This window comes from Odocoileus virginianus, chromosome 23 (assembly GCF_023699985.2).
Source record: "Odocoileus virginianus isolate 20LAN1187 ecotype Illinois chromosome 23, Ovbor_1.2, whole genome shotgun sequence".
Lineage (NCBI taxonomy): Eukaryota > Metazoa > Chordata > Mammalia > Artiodactyla > Cervidae > Odocoileus > Odocoileus virginianus.
In genome coordinates this window covers 26,524,294-26,548,315 of record NC_069696.1, presented here as the reverse complement: position 1 = coordinate 26,548,315, position 24,022 = coordinate 26,524,294, and the positions used below count along the sequence as shown (strand labels likewise).

General features: G+C 39.6%; 1 protein-coding gene and 1 non-coding gene across 2 annotated transcripts; both read left to right on the top strand.

Moving 5' to 3' along the window:
- Positions 1-4,768: 4,768 nt before the first annotated feature.
- Positions 4,769-4,875, top strand: LOC139030737 (U6 spliceosomal RNA). The gene has a single exon (XR_011483140.1). It is a non-coding gene; the product is annotated as a U6 spliceosomal RNA (small nuclear RNA).
- A 332-nt stretch (positions 4,876-5,207) lies between these two features.
- LDHB (lactate dehydrogenase B) lies at positions 5,208-23,490 on the top strand. The gene is made up of 8 exons (XM_070453743.1): positions 5,208-5,344; positions 8,097-8,231; positions 15,492-15,609; positions 17,034-17,207; positions 18,930-19,103; positions 19,981-20,098; positions 21,721-21,844; positions 23,127-23,490. The coding sequence occupies exons 2-8, from the start codon at positions 8,103-8,105 to the stop codon at positions 23,292-23,294; spliced, it is 1,005 nt and encodes a 334-aa protein (XP_070309844.1). The 5' UTR covers positions 5,208-5,344; positions 8,097-8,102; the 3' UTR covers positions 23,295-23,490.
- The last annotated feature ends 532 nt before the right edge of the window (positions 23,491-24,022 follow it).

The window sequence follows — 24,022 nt, the reverse complement described above, 5'->3', positions numbered from 1 at the left end:
AAAATAAACAAATGGGACCTAATTAAAATGAAGATCTTCTGCACAACAAAGGAAACTATAAGCTAGGTGAAAAGACAGCCTTCAGAATGGGAGAAAATAATAGCAAATGAAGCAACTGACAAAGAATTAATCTCAAAAAATATACAAGCAGCTCCTGCAGCTCAATTCCAGAAAAATAAACGACCCAATCAAAAAATGGGCCAAAGAACTAAACAGACATTTCTCCAAAGAAGACATACAGATGGCTAACAAACACATGAAAAGATGCTCAACATCACTCCATTATCAGAGAAATGCTAATCAAAACCATAATGAGGTATCATCTCATGCCAGTCAGAATGGCTGCTATCAAAAAGTCTATAAGCAATAAATGCTGGAGAGGGTGTGGAGAAAAGGGAACCCTCTTACATTGTTGGTGGGAATGCAAACTAGTACAGCCACTATGGAGAACAGTGTGAAGATTCCTCAAAAAACTGGAAATAGAATTGCCATATGACCCAGCAATCCCACTGCTGGGCATACACACCGAGGAAACCAGAACTGAAAGAGACACGTGTACCCAATGTTCATCACAGCACTGTTTATAATAGCCAGGACATGGAACCAACCTAGATATCCATCGGCAGACGAATGGATAAGAAAGCTGTGGTACATATACACCATGGAATATTACTCAGCCATTGAAAAGAATACATTTGAATCAGTTTTAATGAGGTGATGAAACTGGAGGATGAAACTGGAGCCTATTATACAGAGGGAAGTAAGCCAGAAAGAAAAACACCAATACATTACACTAACGCATATATCTGGAATTTAAAAAGATGGTAATGATAACCCTGTATGCGAGACAGCAAAAGAGACACAGAAGTATAGAACAGTCTTTTGGGCTCTGTGGGGAAGGGTGAGGGTGGGATGATTTGGAAGAATGGCATTGAAACATGTATATTATCATATGTGAAACAAATCGCCAGTCCAGGTTTGATGCATGATACAGGGTGTTCAGGGCTGGTGCACTGGAATGACCCAGGGAGATGGGATGGGGAGGGAGGTGGGAGGGGGGTTCAGGATGGGGAACACATGTACACCCGTGGCAGATTCATGTCAATGTATGGCAAAACCAATACAATATTGTAAGTAAATAGCCTCCAATTAAAATAAATAAATTTATATTTTTTAAAATAATTTAAAAAAATAAAAAGGAACAGCTAATATGTACACAGAAAAGTCACTCCAAGTTACAATTATTCAATAAATGGTCAGACAATGAAACTTTCATTTCTCTTCTTTTCCCACAGGCATTGATTTCTCTCCCTTGGCCACATCTGTTTCTTGTAGTTAGAGATAACCAGCAACATCAGTTCTTCATTTTATAAACAAACGCTGCTAGTACAGTTTCAACTTGAATGACAACCCACCCACTAGAAACTCAGCTTCAAGAAATTTAAGTATTGGAAACATGCTTAAGAGATGGGAAATAAAAAAAAATTACTCTCTCTCTCTATATATATACACACATATATATGCATATAATGTATGTGTGTATTTGTGTGTGTGTAAAAGAGTCTGAATCAAGTCTGAATCTTAAATCCTTGCTCATATTGTACCCCAAGTTTAATAAGTATCTAGCTATAAGAGACACAGGTTTCTTTCAGATACTATGTTATTTGTCTATAAAAGGATGAAAAAAACCTCAAGTAATTAACAATTCTAATATGATTAACCTGGTTTCATAACCACAGAAGAACAAAAACAGAAAAAAAATAGAACTGAAAGGATTCCCACAGGCAGGCACACAGACAGTGGCAAGACCAAAGTGCTTTCTGGTTCTATTTTAAACTAACAGAGTAACTTGAGGCCAGTCACTCAGACTCTGGGTATTCATTTGGATGACATGATGTCAAGGTTTCTATTCCATTCTAAAGTTCTATGAATTTGGTTTTAGAAACAGTCGATAATCTGGTGACAGGGCTCCCTAGGTGGCTCAGTGGCAAAGAATCTGCCTGCCAATGCAGAAGATGCAGGGACTCAGGTTCAATCCCTGGGTTGGGAAGATCCCCTGGAGGAGAAAATGGCAACCTACTACAGTGTTCTTACCTGGAGAACCCCATGGACAGAGGAGCCTGGCAAGCTACAGTCCATGGGGTTGCAGAGTCAGACACAATTAAAGCAACTTAGCACACAGGCACATAAGGGATAAGAGTTAAGTCGCTCAGTCGTATCTGACTCTTTGAGACCCCGTGGCCTGTAGCCCGCCAGGCTCCTCGGTCCATGGGATTCTCCAGGCAAGAATACTGGAGTGGGTTGCCATTTCCTCCTCCAGGGGTTCTTCCTGACCCAGGGATCGAACCTGGGTCTCCCACATTGCAGGCAGATTCCTTACCACCAGGGAAGCCCTTAGCACACAGGCACGTAGCTGAGAAATAACTTTTCCTTCCCCCTCTTAAGGCTCCCTGGCTGGGTCTGAAAAGTAAATTGACAAAGACAGGTTAACAAGAGAAAAGCATTTATTGAATCATTAAAATTTTGTTAAAAGCATTTAATTAAATTTTATTAAACTTTCACACATACATGGGAACCCTCACAAAAAGAAGCCCCAAAGAATTGACCAGAGGAGAGAAGTTTCATAACTTTTAGACCAAGAAACAATAAATTTGTGAAGAATTTGACAAGACAGGGATTTGGGCTAGGGGTAGTAGATAGTGAAAAAGTGGTTAGAAAGCTAAAGGTTAGCTTAACAAAAGTTTGTCTATACACATTTTCCTTCCTCCTGGTAAAGGAAGGGTACCTATCACAGGGGAGATTTATCACCTGCTCTCAGGGAAGACGGGTGATACAGGGGGAGGGGAGGTCAGAGAAAACTTATTGATCCTACCGTTTCCTCAACCCCTTCAGTTTAAGATATTCAAGATGCCAAGGTACAGTATTTTGAGGGTGGCGTGTCCTGAATCCTGCCAAAGGATTTTATTGTATGAATCATTGTATATAAAATTGTCTTTCACACTGCATACATAAAAAGATCACTGGTCTGGTTATACAGTTCTCAAAAATCTTCGAGGCAGGTGGTGTGTCCCCTCCTGGCACTGAAAGCTGCAGATGGAGAACTCAGTTTGATCAATCAGATTAGTAACTGAATGTGGAGGGAGGGGATGGAGCTATGGTAGAAGAGCTACAACTTCTTATTTTTTCTCGTCCCATCTCCTTACCAAAGACACGCAGCAGCAGGGCTGACAAGAAGGGGGAAAACTAGGAAGATACTTAGAAATCTATAGCAATGTAGATTGACTGTTTTTGGAAAACAGAAGAGAAGGATCTATGGTGGCTTCTAGATTTCTTGTCAGAGTGAGTCACTGGTCTTATTTCAAACTTGGATTCAAGATGAACATAATACTACTTTTGAGGTTACAGTGGCTCAGAAAGTAAAGAGCCGCCGGCCTGCAATGCAGCAGACCCAGGTTTGATCCCTGGATTGGGAAGATCCTCTGGAGAAGGGAAGGAAATGGAACTCCACTCCAATACTCTTTTCTGGAAAATCCCATGGACAGAGAAGCCTGAAGGGATATAGTCCATGGGGTGGCAGAGTCAGGCATGACTGAGCAGCTTACACTTTAACTTCCTTTCACCAAATCCTTTCTATCCCTGATTATCGTGTTTCAGTTTGTAAGTAGACTGTGTCTTCATGGGCATCAAGGTCCTCACTAACTGGCCTCTGTAATCCTGGAGTTTGAGGTTTATCAATTTTTCTAGCCACACTCTTTCTTAGGGGCTCTTTTCTTTGCATTTTTTTATTGTATTTTAGCCAAATCTCTATTACCACTTATCACATTGAATTGTAATTGGAAGAGTTTGCCTACCTATCTCCTTGGAACTGGGAGCACCTCAGTGAGCACAGTGTTACATTCATCTTTGTACTTCCCACACTTGCCACTGAGATAAAATTAAAGAATAGGATTAATGGCCATCTACACAAAATAAATAAATAACACTAGCAAAAAAAAAAAAAAGAAAAAGAAAAAAAAAACTCCATTTCAAATGCAAGGGGTTTCTGAGATTGCTGTACCTGAAAACATAATAAACACATACAACTGAATCCAAATCTTTGGGAAACTTTCACCTGCTTGATCATTCATTCACTCACTCATTCATTCACTCATTCACCAACACTGAGGCACGGGGCTGGGTGTTGGAGACACAGACTGAATGGACACATGAAGCCTTGGAGTCGCTCAGGGACTAAGAGAAACTGCATTTCACTCACTAGTGGCCCAATTATATGCCCTTGAGACCAAACAGATTGGTAGAGAAGTTTAAAATGCAGGCACTAGGCCTCACTGACTTCACAGGCAAGTGTATGTGTGTATGTGTGTGCGCGCACACACGCTCAGTTGTGTCTCTTTGTGACCCCGTGGACTGTAGCCTGCCAGGTTTCTCTGTCCAAGGAATTTTCCAGGCAAGAATACTGGAGTGGGTTGCCATTTCCACTTCCTCCTCCAAGACACCTTTCCAACCCAGAGATCAAACCTGCCTCTCTTGCATCTCCTGCATTAGCAGACGAATTCTTTACCGCTGAGCCACCAGTAGGTAGTTACTGCCTATTTGCTGAGTTAAGGTGGGGAAAACCCTTCCATCAAATGAACTTTATATCAGAGATGAGGAGAAATGAAAATCCAGCTTTACTTTTAAAAACATCCAGAAGCAGTATTATTCCAGAGAAACTACACACACCAGCAGCATCTCAGCTTAGAAGAGTGGTCCTCTAAAGTTGACCTGGGTGCTCGCTTCGGCAGCACATATACTAAAATTGGAACGATGCAGAGAAGATTAGCATGGCCCCTGCGCAAGGATGACACGCAAATTCGTGAAGCGTTCCATATTTTTAATAAAAAAAAAATAAATAAATAAAAAATAAAGTTGACCTGGAATGCCAAAGAGAAATTTACTTCTACTGGGACTAAATTTATCCAATCAAGAGCGTGAGAGTCCAGAAGGGCTGAAGATGGCCAGGTTTCAGAAATAACGCAGCCTCTGTGTGCAAGAGTCTTTAAGCCCGGAGGCTAGCAGAGATCGCGGCCGCCTTAGCGGCCAGAAGGTGACCTCCTCAGTTGGGCCGAGGGAGGGCGCGGGCGCACCCGAGCCCTTGTCCTTGAAGAGGATTGAACGAGCCGGGGGGAGGGGTGGGCGGTGCTCGGGTTTCCAATCACAATAGAGGAAGCTCGGAGGCGGCCAAGGGGCGGGCCCGCCGGTTCTTCCTCCCTCCTTGCCGATCCTGCGCCGAGGAGACGCACGCTGCCGACCTCGTCTTCTTCGTGCAACCCTTACCAGTGTCTGGAGAACTTTCTTTCCCCTGGTAGGTTTCAGCTGGGACCCTGCATCCTGGCTCTGCGGAAAGACCTGGTGGGACTTGTGCAGCAAGACTCAGCGGGGGAAGGACCAGGAAGGACGTCTGAGCTCGCGGGCCTGGAGCCCTGAGCATCCGGATCGGGGTGGGGCGGGGGCCCTGTCCCGGGGCTGGGGGACCCGGCGGAGCCGAGGGCCTCCGCCCGATCTCCGGGCTGTGTCGGTCGCCCAGCGGAGCTCGCGGCCAGCCTGTGCCCTCCCAGGGGACGGATTTGTCGCATTTGCCGCTACATCCCGGTCCTGCGTGTCCTTGATGGGTTCATGGCGGTCGCATCACCCTCGGTGCCTGCTGGCGGGCGCCCGGACACGTGCCGGAGGAGTCGGGGCAGGGAGAAGGGGCCAGGCGACCCGTGAAGCTGGGGGGTGAGGGGGTTTTTGGCGCCCACCACCTCGGGCCTGGAGAAATGCCCGGCTTTTCGGGGCTGAGAGTGAAAGATGATGATCTTGGCCCTGCCCTTAGCCTCTTCCTAGCCCTTCCCGGAGCGATGGGCCGGCTCGTTTCTGGCCTTTTTTTCCTTGATGCTTCGGATGCTGTTTATTTACCGGCTTTGGGTGTTGCGAGTTTAGAAAGGCCTAGACTTTTCCACGCTAGAGACCTTCTCTGGGGAGATCCGTGGTGGCTGCCTCCCCTGGTGACCTGAGCTCAGCGCTGCGGCGCGAAGAGGAAGAGGTTGCCCGTGGGCGGTCGGCGCTGCGGGCTGGAGGGATGGAGTGGGGGAGGGGAGAGCCGGCTCTCAGCCGAGGAATTGCAGGGCAAAAATTGGCTGTTAAGAAGGTTAGAATCGAGATAGTCTGCAAAGTGGAGCTTTGTTCTGAACTAAAGGCACGGGTTCTTTTCTAGTGATTTATATCCACAGAAGGGGCAGAAGCATGGGGATGAAAAGGACCAAATATCGATTATTTTTACCCTGTTTTTCATTTTTTGCCCTTACAAGCCGCCACTGATCTTGAGACAGCCCTGTGTATGATATAAAACACTTTCTTGTCATTTCTTACAATCCTATTAAAGAACCCCTGTTAAAGAAAAAAAAATTTAAATCACATTTCTGTGGAAAGATCTGAAAGAAAATCTGTGTTGGCTCAAGCCTCTACAATGTCGTTTCTGAAATTCCCCAGATAGTTTAAAAGGTCTATCTGAACAACTAATCTGTATTACTAGAGCAGTCTTTCTAGATTTTTGTTTTCCACTGCTTTGCTGGATCCTCTATACCTAGAAGATTTTAAACCAACTAGTGAAAAAATACCGTGATGAAGAGAAACAGCGTTTGTATCTCAGTTCAGCAGGAGAGGCAGCATTCGGATTCTGCTCAACTGCTCAAAATGCAGGACGTGTAAATTTCACTGCAAGGTCATCTATTTGTGGAAACATTTGCACCATTGTATATTTCTTTTTTCTCTAGCATCCAGGAGAAAACTGCCAATGTGCTTTGGAAAGGCAAAATAACCTCCCAGCATAGACCCTAATGATTGGTGGGGAATAGTGTTTTTTGGGAAAAATAGCTATAGAACAAAACAGTTGCTAAACAGTTGTCCCCAAATTCAAGTCCAACTAGGAAGTCTTACGGACTCTTACCTAATATATACAATTACTCAACCAGGTTTTGTTACTTAGTCCTTTGCAGATGACAAACAAAAAAGGAGACTGGGAAGCAGGGGTACAATTTGAAAGAGGGACCTTGCCCTGCCACGTGGCTGTCTGCAGCAAAAGTAAAAGGCAGACATAAATAGTAGACATTTTAATGGGTTATAATTATAAATGATACTTAATTTTGAAGAAAGGGCTTTTTAAAAAATATCATCTGAATCCTCTCTTTAAGAAGGCAGGTTGATACAACAAGTTTCACCATTTGTTTTATTTATCCAGAAAACTTACCTGATAACCTGATGACAGAAATACAATTGGTGTTACTTGTATAAATGCTTCCTAACAGTTTCCTTTTTTTTTTTTTAACTTTATTTGTTTATTTTTACTTTTTCTTTAATAGCTGGAAAGAAACTGACTCAAAGACTGGTGTTTTCCTTATGTGGTCCCTTTGGGGGGAAATGTGTTAAGCATCTACCCACCTTCCAGTAAGCTTCAAGGCACACTAAAAGGAATTCAGAGTAATAATTTTTACAGATTTTGTGCAAACATATTTGTCACTATTTTATCATTATTGTATTTATTGAAGCACACGTTGCATGTCCAGTACACTGACAAATTTTAAGTGAGACCTCAGTAGAAGAAAATAGACAAACCAGTTGGTCCCTATCTTCTAAGAGTGATAATAACCATTGATAGTTGAAATTATATTCATAAGTAGCTCTTCTTTTAGACTGAGTTTAATATGGGTTAATACTGGGCCCTAACTTAAATAAATATTTTGTAGGGAGCATGGAAACCAATCAGCTAATCTAAATATAAATGTTGTTTATCCAGTAAATGAATAGCCACAAGACAATTATTACAGCTTTGTTAAATACAACTAGATAGTCATAGGCTGAAAAGAAGAACACAAACTCCAAAGGGCTTCGTGGAGATTTTTGTTAGTGGGTCACATTTTTTCTTTTTCTTTTTCTATTTTTAAAGAAACTGTGTTCTGGAATACCATTAGGCTCATTTTAAAATGTATTTTGATTCAGACTTGCAACAGTAACATACAAGTTTCCCTTCCTGTTTCTCAAGTGGATACATGTATCATATTTTGATTATTTTCTTTCAGGGCACAATGGCAACTCTTAAGGACAAACTGATTGCACCAGTTGCGGAAGAAGAGGGAGCAATCCCAAACAATAAGATCACTGTAGTGGGTGTTGGACAAGTTGGTATGGCATGTGCCATCAGCATTCTGGGAAAGGTACTTTTCAAGAACTCCATATGTGATAGGTAGTTTCATCATGTGTATGCAATCTCTTTAGGCTTTTGAGAATTTGATTGTATCTTTAAAAGGTCTTTTTTCCCCTGAAAATTTTAAAATAAGTTGTAGACCATAATCAGTTCAGTTATCAACATCAGAAGCTTTAATACTGATAACCTGCTTCTAGCACCTTCCACTCCTCTAGATTATATTTCCCCACATACCTCCGTAGACCTGGTGATGCTTTATCTTTAAACACATTAGCAAATATTTCCTGAGAGAATGACATTCTTATCTGATACAATAGACTTACTGTACTCAGTAATACTGATTAAACACTATTATCTACTATACAGTACCCAGATTATAGTTCTCCAGTTATCAGAATCATACCTTTTCTCCCCTAGTCCAAGATCATATTTTTATATACTTTTCATGTCTCTTTATTCTTCCTTAATCTGGAACTTAGCCCTTCCTCATCTCTCATGTTACTGGTCAGTTTGTAGAGACATCAGTTTTGTAGGATGCCCCTCGATTTATGTTGGTCTGATGTTTGTAACTGAGTTCAGGTTATATTTGGGGGTGGCATTATGACCAGGTGATGGCCTTTCCTTCACAATGCATTACATCAGGAGGTGTGTAATGTTATCTTGCCTTGTTATCGGCACAGTTGCTTTTTGAGGTCATGGAAATATCCTATATTATTCCCCTCAAGCCTTCACTCAGTTGTTTAATTTTAATGTAATTTCAAATTTACAGAAAATTTGCAAGAATATTTTTTAAAAAGTAAAACTTCCGTATTCACTTCACCCAGATTTACCAATTCTTAATGTATTTCTGTTTGTGTGTGTACACAAGTGTGTGCCTGTGTGTATGGGCATATGCATGTGTGTGCACGTGTATGCACATGTGCATATGGGCTTTTTTCTGAACCCTCTGAGAATAAATGCAGACATGCCCTTCCTTCTATCTGAGTACTTTTCCTCAGAATAGGACATATTCTAACATAATCAGTTCAGTTATCAACATCAGAAGCTTTAATACTGATAACCTGCTTCTAGCACCTTCCACTCTAGATTATATTTCCCCACATACCTCCGTAGACTTTTAGTTTGCCTCCTCTCTAATTACTTCATTGCTTTCTGAAGGCTGTTTTTAATGTTTTTTAGGGGGATCCCCTGCCTCAAAAAATGTTGCTGGGCCTTCGGTAGAACACACTTGTCTTTTTGTATTGTATGCGAAGGCTGCTGGAATAACTCCTAGGCGAGCATATTTCTGTCTATAAAATTTAAATTCTAAAGGATCAAATTCTGAATCTTCACTGAGGAAAGAATCATCAGAGAAATCAACTAAAATGTGTAGTGCACACCAATGAAAGTTTTATTCTTTTGTATTTTCCCCGGCTAGTTTAATTGACTAGGTTCCCCTAATTTAGGAGAAGAGCTGCTCCCCAAATTACAGGGGAAATAAATAATCACAATTTAATGTTTACCATTCATACCAATAAAAATGGAAAAAAATATTCCAGCTTACTTTTCTTTTAAAATATTTATTGTGTAACATATTTTAAGTGTTTTGTTTAAAATGCTTTATTTAAACAGTAATCTCAATAAATGGAAACTGTTCATATCCTGTTTCCAGATACAGCAGCTGAGGCTTGACTAGATTAAGTGGCCTGCTTGTTATCACACAGTTGGTAATGGTTGAGCTGTATTTGAGCTCAGGACTCTGAACTCTTAACAACAGTAACTCTGTCATTTCTTTTTATTCTATGCTGGTGTTGGGGCAATTAAAGACAATTTTTTTTAAAAATTGAAGTATAGTTGGTTTACAATGTGCTAGTTTCAAGTGTACAACAAACTGATTCAGTTATATATATATATATATAAAATGTATGCATATTCTTTTCCAGGTTCTTTCTCATCATAGAGTATTACAAGATAATTGAGTATAGTTCCCTGTGCTGTACAACAGGTCTTTGTTAGTTTACCGCTTTTATATACAGTATTGTGTATGTGTTAATCCCAGACTCCTGATAATTTCTCTCTCCCTGCCCCAGACATAAATGTATTAATAAAATAGTAAAGATTTTTCATTCCTTAAGCTAAACTCAAAATTTGGACTTTTTAGGAAATTAGCAATATATCTGAGCTATCATTATTCTCTGAGAACCTCTCTGATTGTTTTAATTGTAAATGTAAAGTCCTCTTTGATAAATAATTTAATTGACTCTCTCTGCTGTTATATAATACTTTGGCCCAATTCAAGTGCTTGAGAACCAACCAGGCTCCTAGCACAGTAGGAATCTTTCAGCTGAGCTGCTGTGAAGGAAGGACTGCCTTGTTCAAAGATCATTTTACTAATTAAAAATGTTTAAATCTTCTTGTAACGGGGAAGGATTAGAGTCAAAGTTGTTATTACTATTTGGTAAGGATTATAAGCCCCATTCCTTTAAAAAGAAAGATACCCCAAAAAGGGAGAGAGAAAGGGAACTAGTCAATTCTATTTTGTTAAGTATCTATATATTACTTTATTCCTCTGCAAAGTTTCTAGGGAATGTTGTCATCCTTATACTACTGGTGGAAAAACACAAACTCAGAAAGATTAAGTGCCTTGATTAAGATCTCAGAGATCTTACATCCCCGGTGTGGTTTTCAGAGGATACACAATGCTTTGGCCCAGAAAGGGGATGAGCTAGGGCATCAGACTGGTTGAGAAGGTTCGTACCTTGACTGGGCCCATGGAGGTACCTGAGTCCAACCTCCACCATGACAAAGATGCTGATGTTTTCTGCTTCTCTTGCCCATTTTCCACATCCTAATTGCCAACATGGAAACCATTGTATAAAAATAGCTCCCCAGCTTAGAACTGCACACATAAATGAAATACAGGCAGGATCTTTCCCTGCCTGTCTCTCCGAGCAAGGCAGGGTGCACCCCTCCAGGGGGTGCCATTCAGAATGTTGTGGTTTCCTTCCAGTGCTGTGTGGTGCCTGGTGCCACCTCTGACTTCATCTCTTACCTTCTCCCCTCTTCAAAGCACTAAGATCATCACGGCTTCAGTATTAGCCACTCAGTCATGTCCAACTCTTTGTGACCCCATGGACTGTAGCCCACCAGGCTCCTCTGTCCATGGAATTCTCCAGGCAAGAGTACTGGAGTGGGTTGCCATTTCCTTCTCCAAGGGATCTTCCCAACCCAGGGATCGAACCTGGGTCTGCTACATTACAGGCAGATTATATACTGTCTGAGCCACCAGGGAAGCCTATGGCTTAAACCGTTGTATTTTTAAAAAGTATTTTAAACATTATTGTATTTACTTGGCTGTGTCTGGTCTTCGCTGCAGCCTGCAGGATCTTTTGTGGTGGCGTAGGCTCTCTGCTTACGGCACACAGGTTCTGGATTGCACGGACTCAGCAGTCGCCGTGCTTGAGCTTAGTGGCTCTGTGGCATGTGGGAATCATAGTTCCCCGACCAGGTATCGAACCTGCACCTCCTGCATGGGAGGCAGATTCTTAACTACCAGGGAAGTCCCTTAAACCCTTTTAGAACTTGATTTCCCTTCCTCTGGAATGACTGCCTTGGATCATCAGAGTTAACTCCCTCCTATCATTCATATCAGGCCTTTGCAGACGGGTCTTCCTTAATCATCCAATACCAAGTAAGCTTCCTTCCATTTCCTTTAACTTCGCTCTGCCTTGCACTGCTTATAGCATTTCCATGATCAGAACCATCTTAAATTGTTTGCTTCACTCCTCTCCCCTTCTTGGTACATTCCATGAGAGCAGGAACCTTGTCAGATTTGCTCATTACTATATTCCTCACTAGTAGAATAATGCCTGGCACGTTGAGTAGTGAACATTATTAAATAATGGATATTCCTCTTACTAAGAAACAGCACTTATATCCGGTCAAATTTTAATCAGAGCTTTTCCTTTTTCATGGTTTCTCCTGTCGCCCCTACCAATCATAAGGTGTCTGCTTTGGCTGCCAAGACCCCATCACGTTGTCAAGGTCATATAGAGCTTCCATGTGATTATTCTGCCCTTAGCCTCTGACCAGCTGTTTTTGGTTTGAGTGTCTGTCAGTCAGCTGTAGTCACATTCTTCTATAAAGACAGCATACAGAGCAATGTAATTACAGGCATACTGCAAAGTAGTTTTCGCACTGCAAGACTTGGCCTAAAAGTGAAACTTAATTAGAATTTGGTGTTTGTATAAGAATAGACAGGCTAATGGAACAGACTCAAAACCCAGAAACAAAACCAAAGAATATTTAATACAAAGGGACATGCCAGAGAAGAAAAACAAATTATTGAATAAGCGGTGGTTGTCCATTTAGCTATTTGGAAAAAGTTATACCTTTTCCCCCCACAAAATGTCATGCAGACTGAACACTTGAATATAAAAATGCAGAATTCAGCCATCAAATATTAAGGCACTGTTAGCACAGTTGGATGTGACTTAGCAACTAAACAGCAACAAAAACAATAGTTTGCTAGCTCAGGGACCAAGAGGTAGGTTGTGGCTATGTCTGGTCCACACAGGACTTAGATTAAGAGATTTTTTTTTTTTTTTGCCAAGCCTTCCAGCATTCAGGATCTTAGTTTCTCCACCAGGGTTTGAACCTGTGTCCACTATAGTGGAAGTACAGAGTCTTAACCACTGAACCACCAGGAAAGTCCAAAGCGATGATTTTTGTCTTATGTTAAACAGGCTATCAACAAATGTTGTTCTTGGCTTCTAACTGACCTTGTTCCTCAATAAGTTAGTGCTTTTGCAGTTAATCTAAGCCTTGATGTATTGATCATTTTAAAATATTCAGCTTAAGTGGAATATACATGTGGTAAGTTCATTGGCTAGTATACACTATGTGAATACAGAAGGATTTATTTAAGTCCAAGTGTCAGTACTTAGTCACACATCTTCTGTTTGCCTGCCTCCCACTGGGAGGATATTCAGTCGCATAAATGCAGCTAAATTCAGCTCTGCAATTATTTTCTCCAAGTGTTGGATCTCTTCCTTCCTTGCCAGCTGACTATGCACTTCTCCGCCAATTCTCTACCCACAGAGACAAAACAGAGGATCTGAGATCTTGTGACATCCTTTTCCACTTAAGCCCCAAATTGTGCCCCTTGACTTCAACAGCACACGTGATGTCCCCAAAATAAGAGTGACATCCCCAGTACTTGGCACCTGAAAGGAATGGCTATGAAGTTCTCTGGAGTGAATTTAGGGCTCCAGAAACATAAGTGAGGGCTTTGTGTGATCTTGCAAAGGAACGAAACCATTTAAGTGTTAAAAACATGTGTAAGTGAAAAGGGGTGAACATTAATGCCTGCATTTGACATACACGGAAGGAGAAAATACTTCACAGGGAAGCCTGGCGTGCTGCAGTCCATGGGGTCACAAAGAGTCGAACACGACTCCGTGGCTGAGCGACAGCAAAGCATCCCCCAGTTCACGAAAGGGTCTTTTGACGTTGGCAAGTGAGTCAACTGCTTGGAACTAAGAATGCATTCAGTCACATGGAAGTTTGAGTCTCATAGAAACCCTCCCAAGCAAGCCTATTGTAGCTCTCTGCTTCAGGTCAGCCGACACTGGTTTTCTAGAAACAGGTGACAGTCTTTATTCCTAGGCTCCTACCTGGAGCAGGACCTGTTTTGCTGGCAAGTTAACTGGGTCAAGTTTTCTTATTGGCCACCTCACCTCTCTCTGCCTCTCCCTCTGCTGCTCAGAGCCTTCCTGACCCCTCCTGATTCCACATGGATTATTCTATCTTAGCCTTCAAAGCTCTTTCTGAACCTGAGTTACTTCATACTTTTTTCCCTTTACATAACTTATCAAACTATCCTTCACATATTAGGCTAATTACTTTGCTAACAGCCTGAAAAGCAGTAAAGGCCAGGATTTGGGTGATAGGTCAAAGGGAAGGGTAATTGCTTTTTAAAAGAGTTCGTAGGGACTTCCCTGGTGGCCCAGTGGTTAAGACCCCATGCTCCCAGTGTAGGAGGCACGGGTTTGACCCCTGGTCAGGAAACTAATATCCCACACGCTACAGGACATGGTCAAAAATATAATTAAAAAAAAAAGAGTTTGTAAATTACGAGTTTTTACAAGACAACTGACTTATTTTTTAAGTTTTGGGGCCATGTTGCATGACATGCAGGGTCTTAGTTCCCTGACTGCGGATCAAACCTGTGCCTTCTGCATTGGAGGCCTGGAGTCTTAAAGACAACCGATTTTAAAAGCTGAAAGGTTATTTAAATGCAACTAGATCTCTTGATGCGAAGAGCTGATTCACTGGAAAAGACTCTGATGCTGGGAAAGATTGAAGGCAAAAGGAGAAGGGGGTGGTAGAGAATTAGGTGGTTAGATGGCATCACTGACTTAATGCACGTGAATCTGAGCAAACTTCGGGAGATGGTGAAGGACAGGAAAGCCTGACATGCTTCAGTCCATGGGGTCACAGAGTTGGACACAACTGAGCAACTGAACAACAGATCAACAGCTCCCTTTCCCTGAGAAGAAAAGATTGAGGACTTGCTGAGAAGCAGACAGGATAATTGATTGAGGGTATTACTTGGGATGGATGGCACAAGATGACAATCGGAATAGAAAATAAGAAAACATTGACACTGGCCAAGTTTGCCTTGAAAGCGTATGGAGAATTCACTAGCCCTGTAGCCCTGTGCTCCTGACTCTTATCTTTCATCAGCAGGATATTCAAGTTAGTCAGAGCCAACCTGAGGGTTCCTAGCTTCAACCAGGGCTTCAAAGCCTCCTCTGAAGTGAACTGAGCCTCTTGTTTTAAATGAAATCTGCCCTCTCTAAATCCCTCCAAACTAGGAGTGACCTTCAGGATGGACACAATGCCCAAGACTGTTTCTAGGTCTTTGTGAGTCTATTTGTTTGCCATCACCCCCCTTTAATGTGAAGACTTGAGCACCCTGAGGCCACTGTTGAACCATAATACTTGCATGTTTACAGATTCTTAAAACAATTATATCAAGCTCATTGAATGTCCATTGAGTACTAGAGGTGAAATTCTTTCTAAAAAAATGGTATCAAACATTAATAGTTCATTATTCAAAACGTTTCATCATCAAATTGTTTAAAGCACACCTAACTCCATGGTAAAAATTCTTCCCTAGGTTTTTAGACTTTGGGCATTTCCATTTCAAGGGTCTTTGACTTAAATACTGTGAACTGAGGTGTCCTTGAGTGGCTTGGAGTCCTAACAGCTCTTTTTGTGTTTATAGTCTCTGACTGATGAGCTTGCTCTTGTGGATGTTTTGGAAGATAAACTCAAAGGAGAAATGATGGACCTGCAGCATGGGAGTTTATTCCTTCAGACACCAAAAATTGTGGCAGACAAAGGTAGGCTCCTTTCATGCCTGAAGTGATCAAATAATAAATTGATATCCTTGCTCCCTGAGAGAAAACAGGTTTTCCCATCCCGGTGAATCTAATGTCAGCAGTTTCTTGTTTCTTCTGGGTCCAGTTCATCCTCCGGGACAATCGTAATTGTTATCTCTGTAAACTTTCCCCCTCTTGCCTTGCACATATACAGTGCATAACATTTTAGGAAATTGGACCCAAATACTTACTTATATATACCTGAGAACAGGGATGTTTTAGATCCAAAAAAATATTTGCACAAAATAATTTGAGTGCCTCAAAGAATCTAAATAAATTCGTATTCTAGCCATCTTCTGGATTAATGCATTTATGCAGTAATTTGGCAGTGCCTACAGATGTCCAGCCTCCAAAATAATTTCTAACAATACTACTAATAATAGTGTGTGTGTCAATCACTCAGTCATGTCCAACTCTTTGCCACTACATGGACCCCTCCATAACCCAGGCTCTTCTGTCCACTGGATTACCCAGGCAAGAATACTGAAATGGTTGCCATTCCATTCTCCAGGGGATCTTCCCAACCCAGGGATCAAACCTGGGTCTCCTGCATTGTGGGCAGATTCTTTACCATCTGAGCCACAGGGCAAGTCCTCTACTAATAATAGCTGTTACTTATTGAATTATTAGCATTCTGGGTATTGTGAAACTTGTTGCATGTCTCATCTTCACTGCAGCCCTGTGAAAAGTGGGTCTTATTACCTCCATTTTATGGAAGAGGAAGCTGACAAATTATTAGTAACTGTCAAAAGTCACATAGCAACATGGTTTAATTGTATGAGTCAGCCATAAGTATTGAGTCTAATGACCACATCAAATCAAAATGTCTGATTTGAGAAAGGATTCACTTGCTTGGGGAAAAAAATAAAATACTCTCTAGAGAAACTCACTGCTAAAAACAATAAGCTTCTTTGAAATATTGAGTATTAGAAATTAAATTCTAGCCAAGAACAAACACTTGAGTGCCTTCCTTAGCCTTCATAGATTGAATTAACATTACAAGTCTACAGTTACCTTCCAATTGCTTTTTTGTTGGATGACTGCCAGTTGAACTTTGCACTCACTGTTTATACTTTGTATTATTACTAACAATCCAATATTCTCTGAAGGCAATAGAATTTTGAATCTGTTAACAAGAAACATAATTTAGGGCCGTCTTTGTTTCCTGGGTTCATTTTCTGAGCCAGTGTTATGGTCGGAATAGTTCCACATCGCTCAAGGAGGAAGAACACCATGGAACACTGGTGTCACAACACGTTATACAGAAAACATGATTCTCACATACGTTCCATGAGCTTATGTATGTTTGGGTTCCTAGAGCATCTCATACGGCATGTTTTGATGCAGAGTTGTATGTAAAGTCCTTTTCTCCTCTCTCCTTCAAGATTACTCTGTCACTGCCAATTCCAAGATCGTGGTGGTAACTGCAGGAGTTCGCCAGCAAGAGGGGGAGAGTCGCCTGAATTTGGTGCAAAGGAACGTTAACGTCTTCAAGTTCATCATTCCTCAGATAGTCAAGTACAGTCCTGACTGCATCATCATTGTGGTTTCCAACCCAGGTATCATTGTGATGTCTTAAGGTTCAGTTCTGTTCAGTTCAGTACTTTGGGATTTTTTTTTTGTTTTCCTTTTTTTTTTTTAACTTATAAAATATCTTTTATGGTGTTTGGCCTAAGCAATTCACGTGTCTTCTGTTAATTGGCCACAGAGAATGATGTTTGCAAAAACCCTGGCACGTTCCCAGGCCACATGCGGAAGAATGTGAGAAGAGTTTTATTTAAAGCAGTTTCATCTCCTTATTTTATCTGGGTTTGTTGGAAAGTCTAAAAGCTTTTAAAATTTTCTATTAAGATTATCCTGGGATACAAAATGAAGCATTTGAATGTGGCTCCAGATTGGAAGGAATATTTTGGCATATTTGACCTTCTATTTTCCAGAAAACACACTTTAGTCTTCTTATTTCTAAAATTCTCGAAAATTAAGTTGACTGATTTTTTTTTTTAAGGAGTTAAAGAAAGCCATTAATTAGTCTATATTTAAAGATGGAAGATAGCCTATTGAGGGACAAATACATATTTAACACCAAATGTTGTAACTTAAAATTTCTGATTAGAAAAAATTGTATTCTTTCAGCCCAAAGAGTCAGAATTCACTGTTTCACACTTCTTTTGCCTATAATTTGCCACCAAACTTACTTTTTATTGGTAAGCACAGTAGATAAATATGTTGTTAAATGGTAAAGCTGATTATCTCTGATACTTCACGTAGAGAAACATTGTAAGAGCCAGGAAAAATCCTTAAATTTTATGGGATGTTGAGAGTTGGGAGCCAGCAAGACCATCTTGGCTTGGAGTTTCCTAGTCAACCTTGTATCTAAAATTTCTCATAAATGGAGAGTGGCAAATAGATGTAGCGCATTAGTGACAAACAGCAGGCACAAATGAAGTTGCTACATCCTGTGCTTAAGGCAGACATTATTAACTGGTTATACAACTTTTCCAGGTATAGCTTCAAAGTCTTAAGTGTCCAGGGAGTCACTCCTACTGAGTCAGTGTTGCCAAGGAAGAGGTTATGATATCCAGGCCAAAATGACCTTAAAATATCTCAGCCAGGGTCTATATATGAGAGTGGGGGTGGAGACTTGCCTCCTTGGTGTGCACATTTTCCTGCCTTTTACAGCTTAGCCTGTATAAATGCTCTGATCTTCTCTAGCCCAGCAGGTTTTACCTCTGTGCCACACCAGAATAAAGGCTCTGTCATTAAATTCTTTCTGTTAAATACTAGGAAATGCTAATAACCTATATTATAATAATTGTTTACTGAAAACTGTCTTGTTCCCAAAGGTAACTTTTAGTGCATGCCTTGGTTGTTTAGTAACCTATAGCTTTTGATTTCTGCAAACAGTTGTTACAATCCTAGAATGTTAGAATTGGAAGAAACTTGTGATAATCGAGTTCGGCCCTTTTTTTCTTTCTTTCCATATATAGTAAATTAATCTGCAAGACTCATATATTCTTGTTTCAATGATAATGTAAATTAAAACCACAATATTGCATTTTTCATGTTTTATAATCTCTTGACTATACAGCTTAAAAGTTTTTCTTATCTTTCTAACCCCCATGGCCCCTAATTATGAAAAGTCAAATATTTATATCTTTCTGTCCACATCTCATTTGGGGGATGAGGCAGAGGGGAGAGGAGAAAACCAGGGCACTGCTGATTAACATAGCAGTTGACATCAGTTTTGATGTGCTTACATATATTATATTTTAAAATTTTAGTGGATATTCTCACATATGTTACCTGGAAACTAAGTGGATTACCCAAGCACCGTGTGATTGGGAGTGGATGTAATCTGGATTCTGCTAGATTTCGCTATCTTATGGCTGAAAAACTTGGCATTCATCCCAGCAGCTGCCACGGATGGATTTTGGGAGAACATGGCGACTCAAGCGGTAAAAAAACAAAACAAAACACGGATAGTGTTTGCTGTGTACTTAGGATATTGTTTTTGCCATTCTGAATTTTTTGTTTGTTTTTACATTATAGTTTACATTTTCACATACTTCACATTACAGATAAGTAATTGTGAGAGAATACTTTGATAGTGACTAGGTAAATACCTGATTCCTTATCTGTTTTTTGCCTCATAAGTTCAGTATCCACTAATGATTCTTAGTTAAATATTATTTAGATAATAATGGTTTAAAAATGGTTATTACTGCGATAGTTTTGAAACATTCTAATTCCATCATTTCATCTTAAACATTGAATATTATACATTGAATAGGCTTATTGTATAAAACTGTAATAGTCCAAGACAATGATAATATTGGTTTTACTAAATCTGCTTCTGCCCAATATGCAAGGGGCTATTTTCTCCCTAAAGGTTAAGGTGTAAATTTTTCTTTGAAAAATTAGTAGTATAATTCTGAAAGAGTGAACTTTGGTACAGTAAAATTGGGTCTTAAAATTATTACTTAGTTTTTAAAATATAAGCAGGCAGAAAGTTCAGAATTCCTCAAACCCAGAGTCTAGGATAGTCCCAAACTAGAATCCCTCAACGATTTCACAAACCCACAGAAAGGGAAGAATTTCATAACGCCTGTGAGTCTGACACAGAAGTTCTGTTTGCATCAAAATGGTTGAAAGGTAAAAGGTCAGATTTGCCGGCAAATGTTAGTCCCTGGGGGGAAGTGTATGCGAGTGAATTGTCACTGGAGCAGTTAGTGGATAACTTGCATCAAGGGTGAAATCTGAACTAAGAGAAGGAAAGATTTTTTTAAAATAATGTCAGAGGTAAAACGCCTATCTCTCCCCCACCCCCAATAGTGGCTGTGTGGAGTGGAGTGAATGTGGCAGGCGTTTCTCTCCAGGAACTGAATCCAGAAATGGGAACAGACAATGATAGTGAAAATTGGAAGGAAGTGCATAAGATGGTGGTTGAGAGGTAAGCAGGGGTAGGAGGTTTAAGATTTAAGACAATTAATATCATCTCAGATAAAATTGGGAACACTTTCCATGGTTGCCTATTCAGATAAACTTTTTCCAAAATTTTTTTTCTCATAAAATTGGGAACACTTTCCATGGTTGCCTATTCAGATAAACTTTTTCCAAAATTTTTTTTCTCCTTTTAAAAAAATTTACTCTTTTTTTTTATTTGTTTGAGAGAGAGTGGTTTTTTTTTTCTTTTCATTTTTTAATTATTTTTTTCTTTTAGATAGACTCAGCATAGCAAATATGCAGCTATTATCTTCTGAAAGAGGCAAGACTGACTTATACTGGTCAAACTTGCTATGCTGGTGCCCCTAGGGAAAGCAGATATTTTTCCAGAGAAATTCTGTTGTAATAGGAGTGAAACATGGAATTCACAGATGACAAAGTTGGCTTATTTAGAAAAGTAAACCTAGGCGCTGTTGTGTCATAATTGACTAAAATGATACTTACTGATTGATTGTTAATAGTTTTCAAGCTATTAGCAAGCAATAGCTTGAACACTGATTCAGTGTTTCTCCACACCCAACCAAGGATGTCCCCTTCCCCCTGTTTTTTAAAACTGCCTTTTGTGACTAACCATTCTCTCTATGACCCTCATGTTTATCATAAAATAAGGTATCATTTTGGACCAGAGTAAAGACTGTGGGCTTGGACTGAAATTATGGGTCTTTTGACACTAACTGTATAATATTGGGAAGCCATTTAACCTTTAAACTGAATCTCAGTTTTCTCCTCTGCAAAGTCTTAAGGTGTTTATAAGTCTAACTGGTTTCTCAAATATGTCATTTCATTTAGTTCAATTTTAATGACTTTTTTCCCCCCAAGAATTTGACCTGTATATGGAGGAAAAGGATCTTTAAAAAGTTGAAAGAGTTCTTAGGATTTCTTTAAGATAAACACAATGTAGCTCACCCAAGGTCTTTTAATTAGTGATAGATTGCATTAAGTCCCATTTTTCTAGTACTGAGTTACTCCTGCTACCTAATTCTCAAATACAAGAGCCTTTGTGGGTTCAGAGTTGTAGATAATTTGTGCTCAGAAAGTTGTCTGCAAGGTTTTGACATCACGTTGCTCTTAAGTTAGTTGGTCATAGAATTTTAGGTGACAGTGATTAGTGGCCTCAAAGGGACCTGAAAATCAAGGTGTAACTTGTCCTTTGAATGTGAATGTGAAGGTTCTTTTACTTCCATTGTTCCCTGATTTTATTAATCTCTTTGGAAATATTTATGTTTATAAATAAGAAGATTGGTTGCAAAATGTGTATGCTACCACTGTGACTTTATAAATGGCCATTTATACAATAAACTACTTAAATTTGTCAAAGCATTTACATAGTACCTACCATGTAGTTTTAAAGTTTTAAATATTTTACATAATGTACTAACTCATTTAACAAACTTATGAAGTAGATACCATTGTTACCCTTATTTTACAGAAGTGGGCTCTGAGTTAGGTAGTCTAAATACGGTTCTCAGGATGACAGAGTTGAGACAGCAGGAATCAAACCACCAAAGCATCTGGTCAGTTACCAAAGCATCTGGTCAATTATCTCCGATATGATTTTTTTTTTCTTAGTGCCTATGAAGTCATCAAGCTAAAGGGATATACCAACTGGGCTATTGGATTAAGTGTGGCTGATCTTATTGAATCCATGTTGAAAAATCTATCCAGGATTCACCCAGTGTCAACAATGGTGAAGGTAAACTGTTACAAATTAGGTGGTTTCTCGTCCGAGTATTCCATAAGTAGATTAATTTTAAGAAAGATAATGTCTCAGTCCATAATTATTTTTCATCTCAAAGTTTTATGGAAACTTTACTCGTTTCTATCAGAAGCTTAGGCCAAAAGAGCAAAAGTTTATAGAAGCTGAGACATCAAATGCCTTTTTATAATTCTCCTTTGTATAATGTGGCAAATTAAATAATAACTCTGAGTCTTATTCAGCATATTCTTAGATGGTCATTTGAATAAGTTAAATAGTTTCATTTCAAGTTGGTGTATTATAGACTATAGCTTGGCTTTGATGTATGTGGCACTGATACCTTAGCAAATTGAGTTTAATTCAGAAGCTATGGAACAGTTAAGTAGAAATTGATTATTTTTAAATAAAACTGAGATAACTGACTCATTTTCTGCAAGTCAACAGCAGGAGTGAAAAAGTAAGGGGGAAAGTGCATTAGACTGAAAGAAACAGAAGAGGTAAATATAGAAGTATTTGGGGATAAAGCATGTATCAGATGTTTTGAGGGTTTTTTGTTATTGTTGTTTGGCTTTTTGACACTATAGCAAAAACAAAAAATAAAAAGCAAGTATGGCAAAATCAGATAATTGCCGAGTCCATATATAAAAATTTGTTTATTCCCTCCACTTCGGTGTATGTACAAAAACTTTCAGAGCTAATTTAAGAAAATATTAAACTGACTTGATTAATATACTAAAATAATTACATAGTTAAATTGACACTGTGAGTAAATTACTTTGTACAAACCAGTACAGTGTTTGGGGAATTGTGTGATTTTTTTTTTTTTTTTTTTTTCCCAGCAGTTCTTGAGTATTCCAAGAATCTTGCCTCTGTGTAACTTCCAATTACTTTCCTGGACCTTGTAGGTCAACTACTACCTGAAATCTTCTACTTAACTAAAGAATTTTCAGGATGTTTAAAACTTCATGAAAAAAAAAAGTCCAATAAGAACCACATTTGAATGTGATTTAATTTGAAGACATAAGCAGAGAGGTGTCAAAAAGTTTGATAAAGTATTTTAAAAATTCTAGTTTTATCATAGAGTCTATTTGTATATTCTATGTGCAAAATCAAATTTGAAATACAAATATTAGAGATAGATAGCACTGTCAGTGATAAAAACTAGAGGAGTTTATGCTTATCAAATTTCCTGTAATTCGTCCTGTTCAACCCCAGGACCTGTGGTCGTTTTTACCTTTGGTTTCATTTCTTAATCTTGGTGCTTTTCTTGTTCTGGCAGGGCATGTATGGCATTGAGAATGAAGTCTTCCTGAGCCTTCCATGTATCCTGAATGCTCGAGGGTTAACCAGTGTTATCAACCAGAAGCTGAAGGATGAAGAGGTTGCCCAACTTAAGAAGAGTGCAGATACCCTCTGGGGCATCCAAAAGGATCTAAAGGACCTGTGACTTCTGGCTGCGAGGCTGTAGAAACTTAAAACTACAGTTTGATTAACCACAAGCCTTTAGTTTGCGTCCATGTACATGGAGCACAGTTCGCTTTTGTCTTCCTAAGTCTGTGAATCTAGGCTCCCAGAATCAAAGCCCATGCTTGCTATTAAAGCTTGCAAGATGAGTCCTTGAACAAATAAAATAAACCACCTAGCGTAGTGTGCTCCTGTCTCTCGAATTCTTTAATTTCTGAAAGATTTCCATCTGTTTGTTTTTTTTTAAATAATTCTTCCCCCATATCATAAATTTCCTTAAATTCTGTCATCTACATTTCATCCTGTACTTCTTCCACCAAACAGCACTACAATTCTTTGTCACAACATGTGCTGTGATTTTGTTGTCCTAAGAATGTTACCATTTTTTTGTTTCATGTATTTTAAATTTATTTGGCTGTGTCGGGTCTTAACCATGACATGCAGGATCATTATTGCATCACGTGGGGTCTTTTGGCGCAGCACATAGACACTAGTTATGGCTCACTGGTTTAACTGCTCCATAGCATGTGGGATCTTAGTTCTCCCACCAGGGATTGAACCTGCATTCCCTGCATTACATAGCGAATTCTTAACCATTGGACTGCCCGGGAAGTCTCAAGGATTTTGGGGGTTTTTTTTTTTTTTTTTGAGAGTTTAGTTTCACAGCAAAATTGATGCAGAGGTTTCCCATAAACACTTTCCCCTGTGTTT

Bases quoted from the DNA above. Each gene is read 5' to 3' on its own strand.
- LDHB (XM_070453743.1), top strand. From the start codon at position 8,103: ATGGCAACTCTTAAGGACAAACTGATTGCACCAGTTGCGGAAGAAGAG. The intron at 8,232-15,491 runs GTACTTTTCAAG...TTGTGTTTATAG, and splicing joins CCATCAGCATTCTGGGAAAG to TCTCTGACTGATGAGCTTGC. The intron at 19,104-19,980 runs GTAAAAAAACAA...CACCCCCAATAG, and splicing joins AGAACATGGCGACTCAAGCG to TGGCTGTGTGGAGTGGAGTG.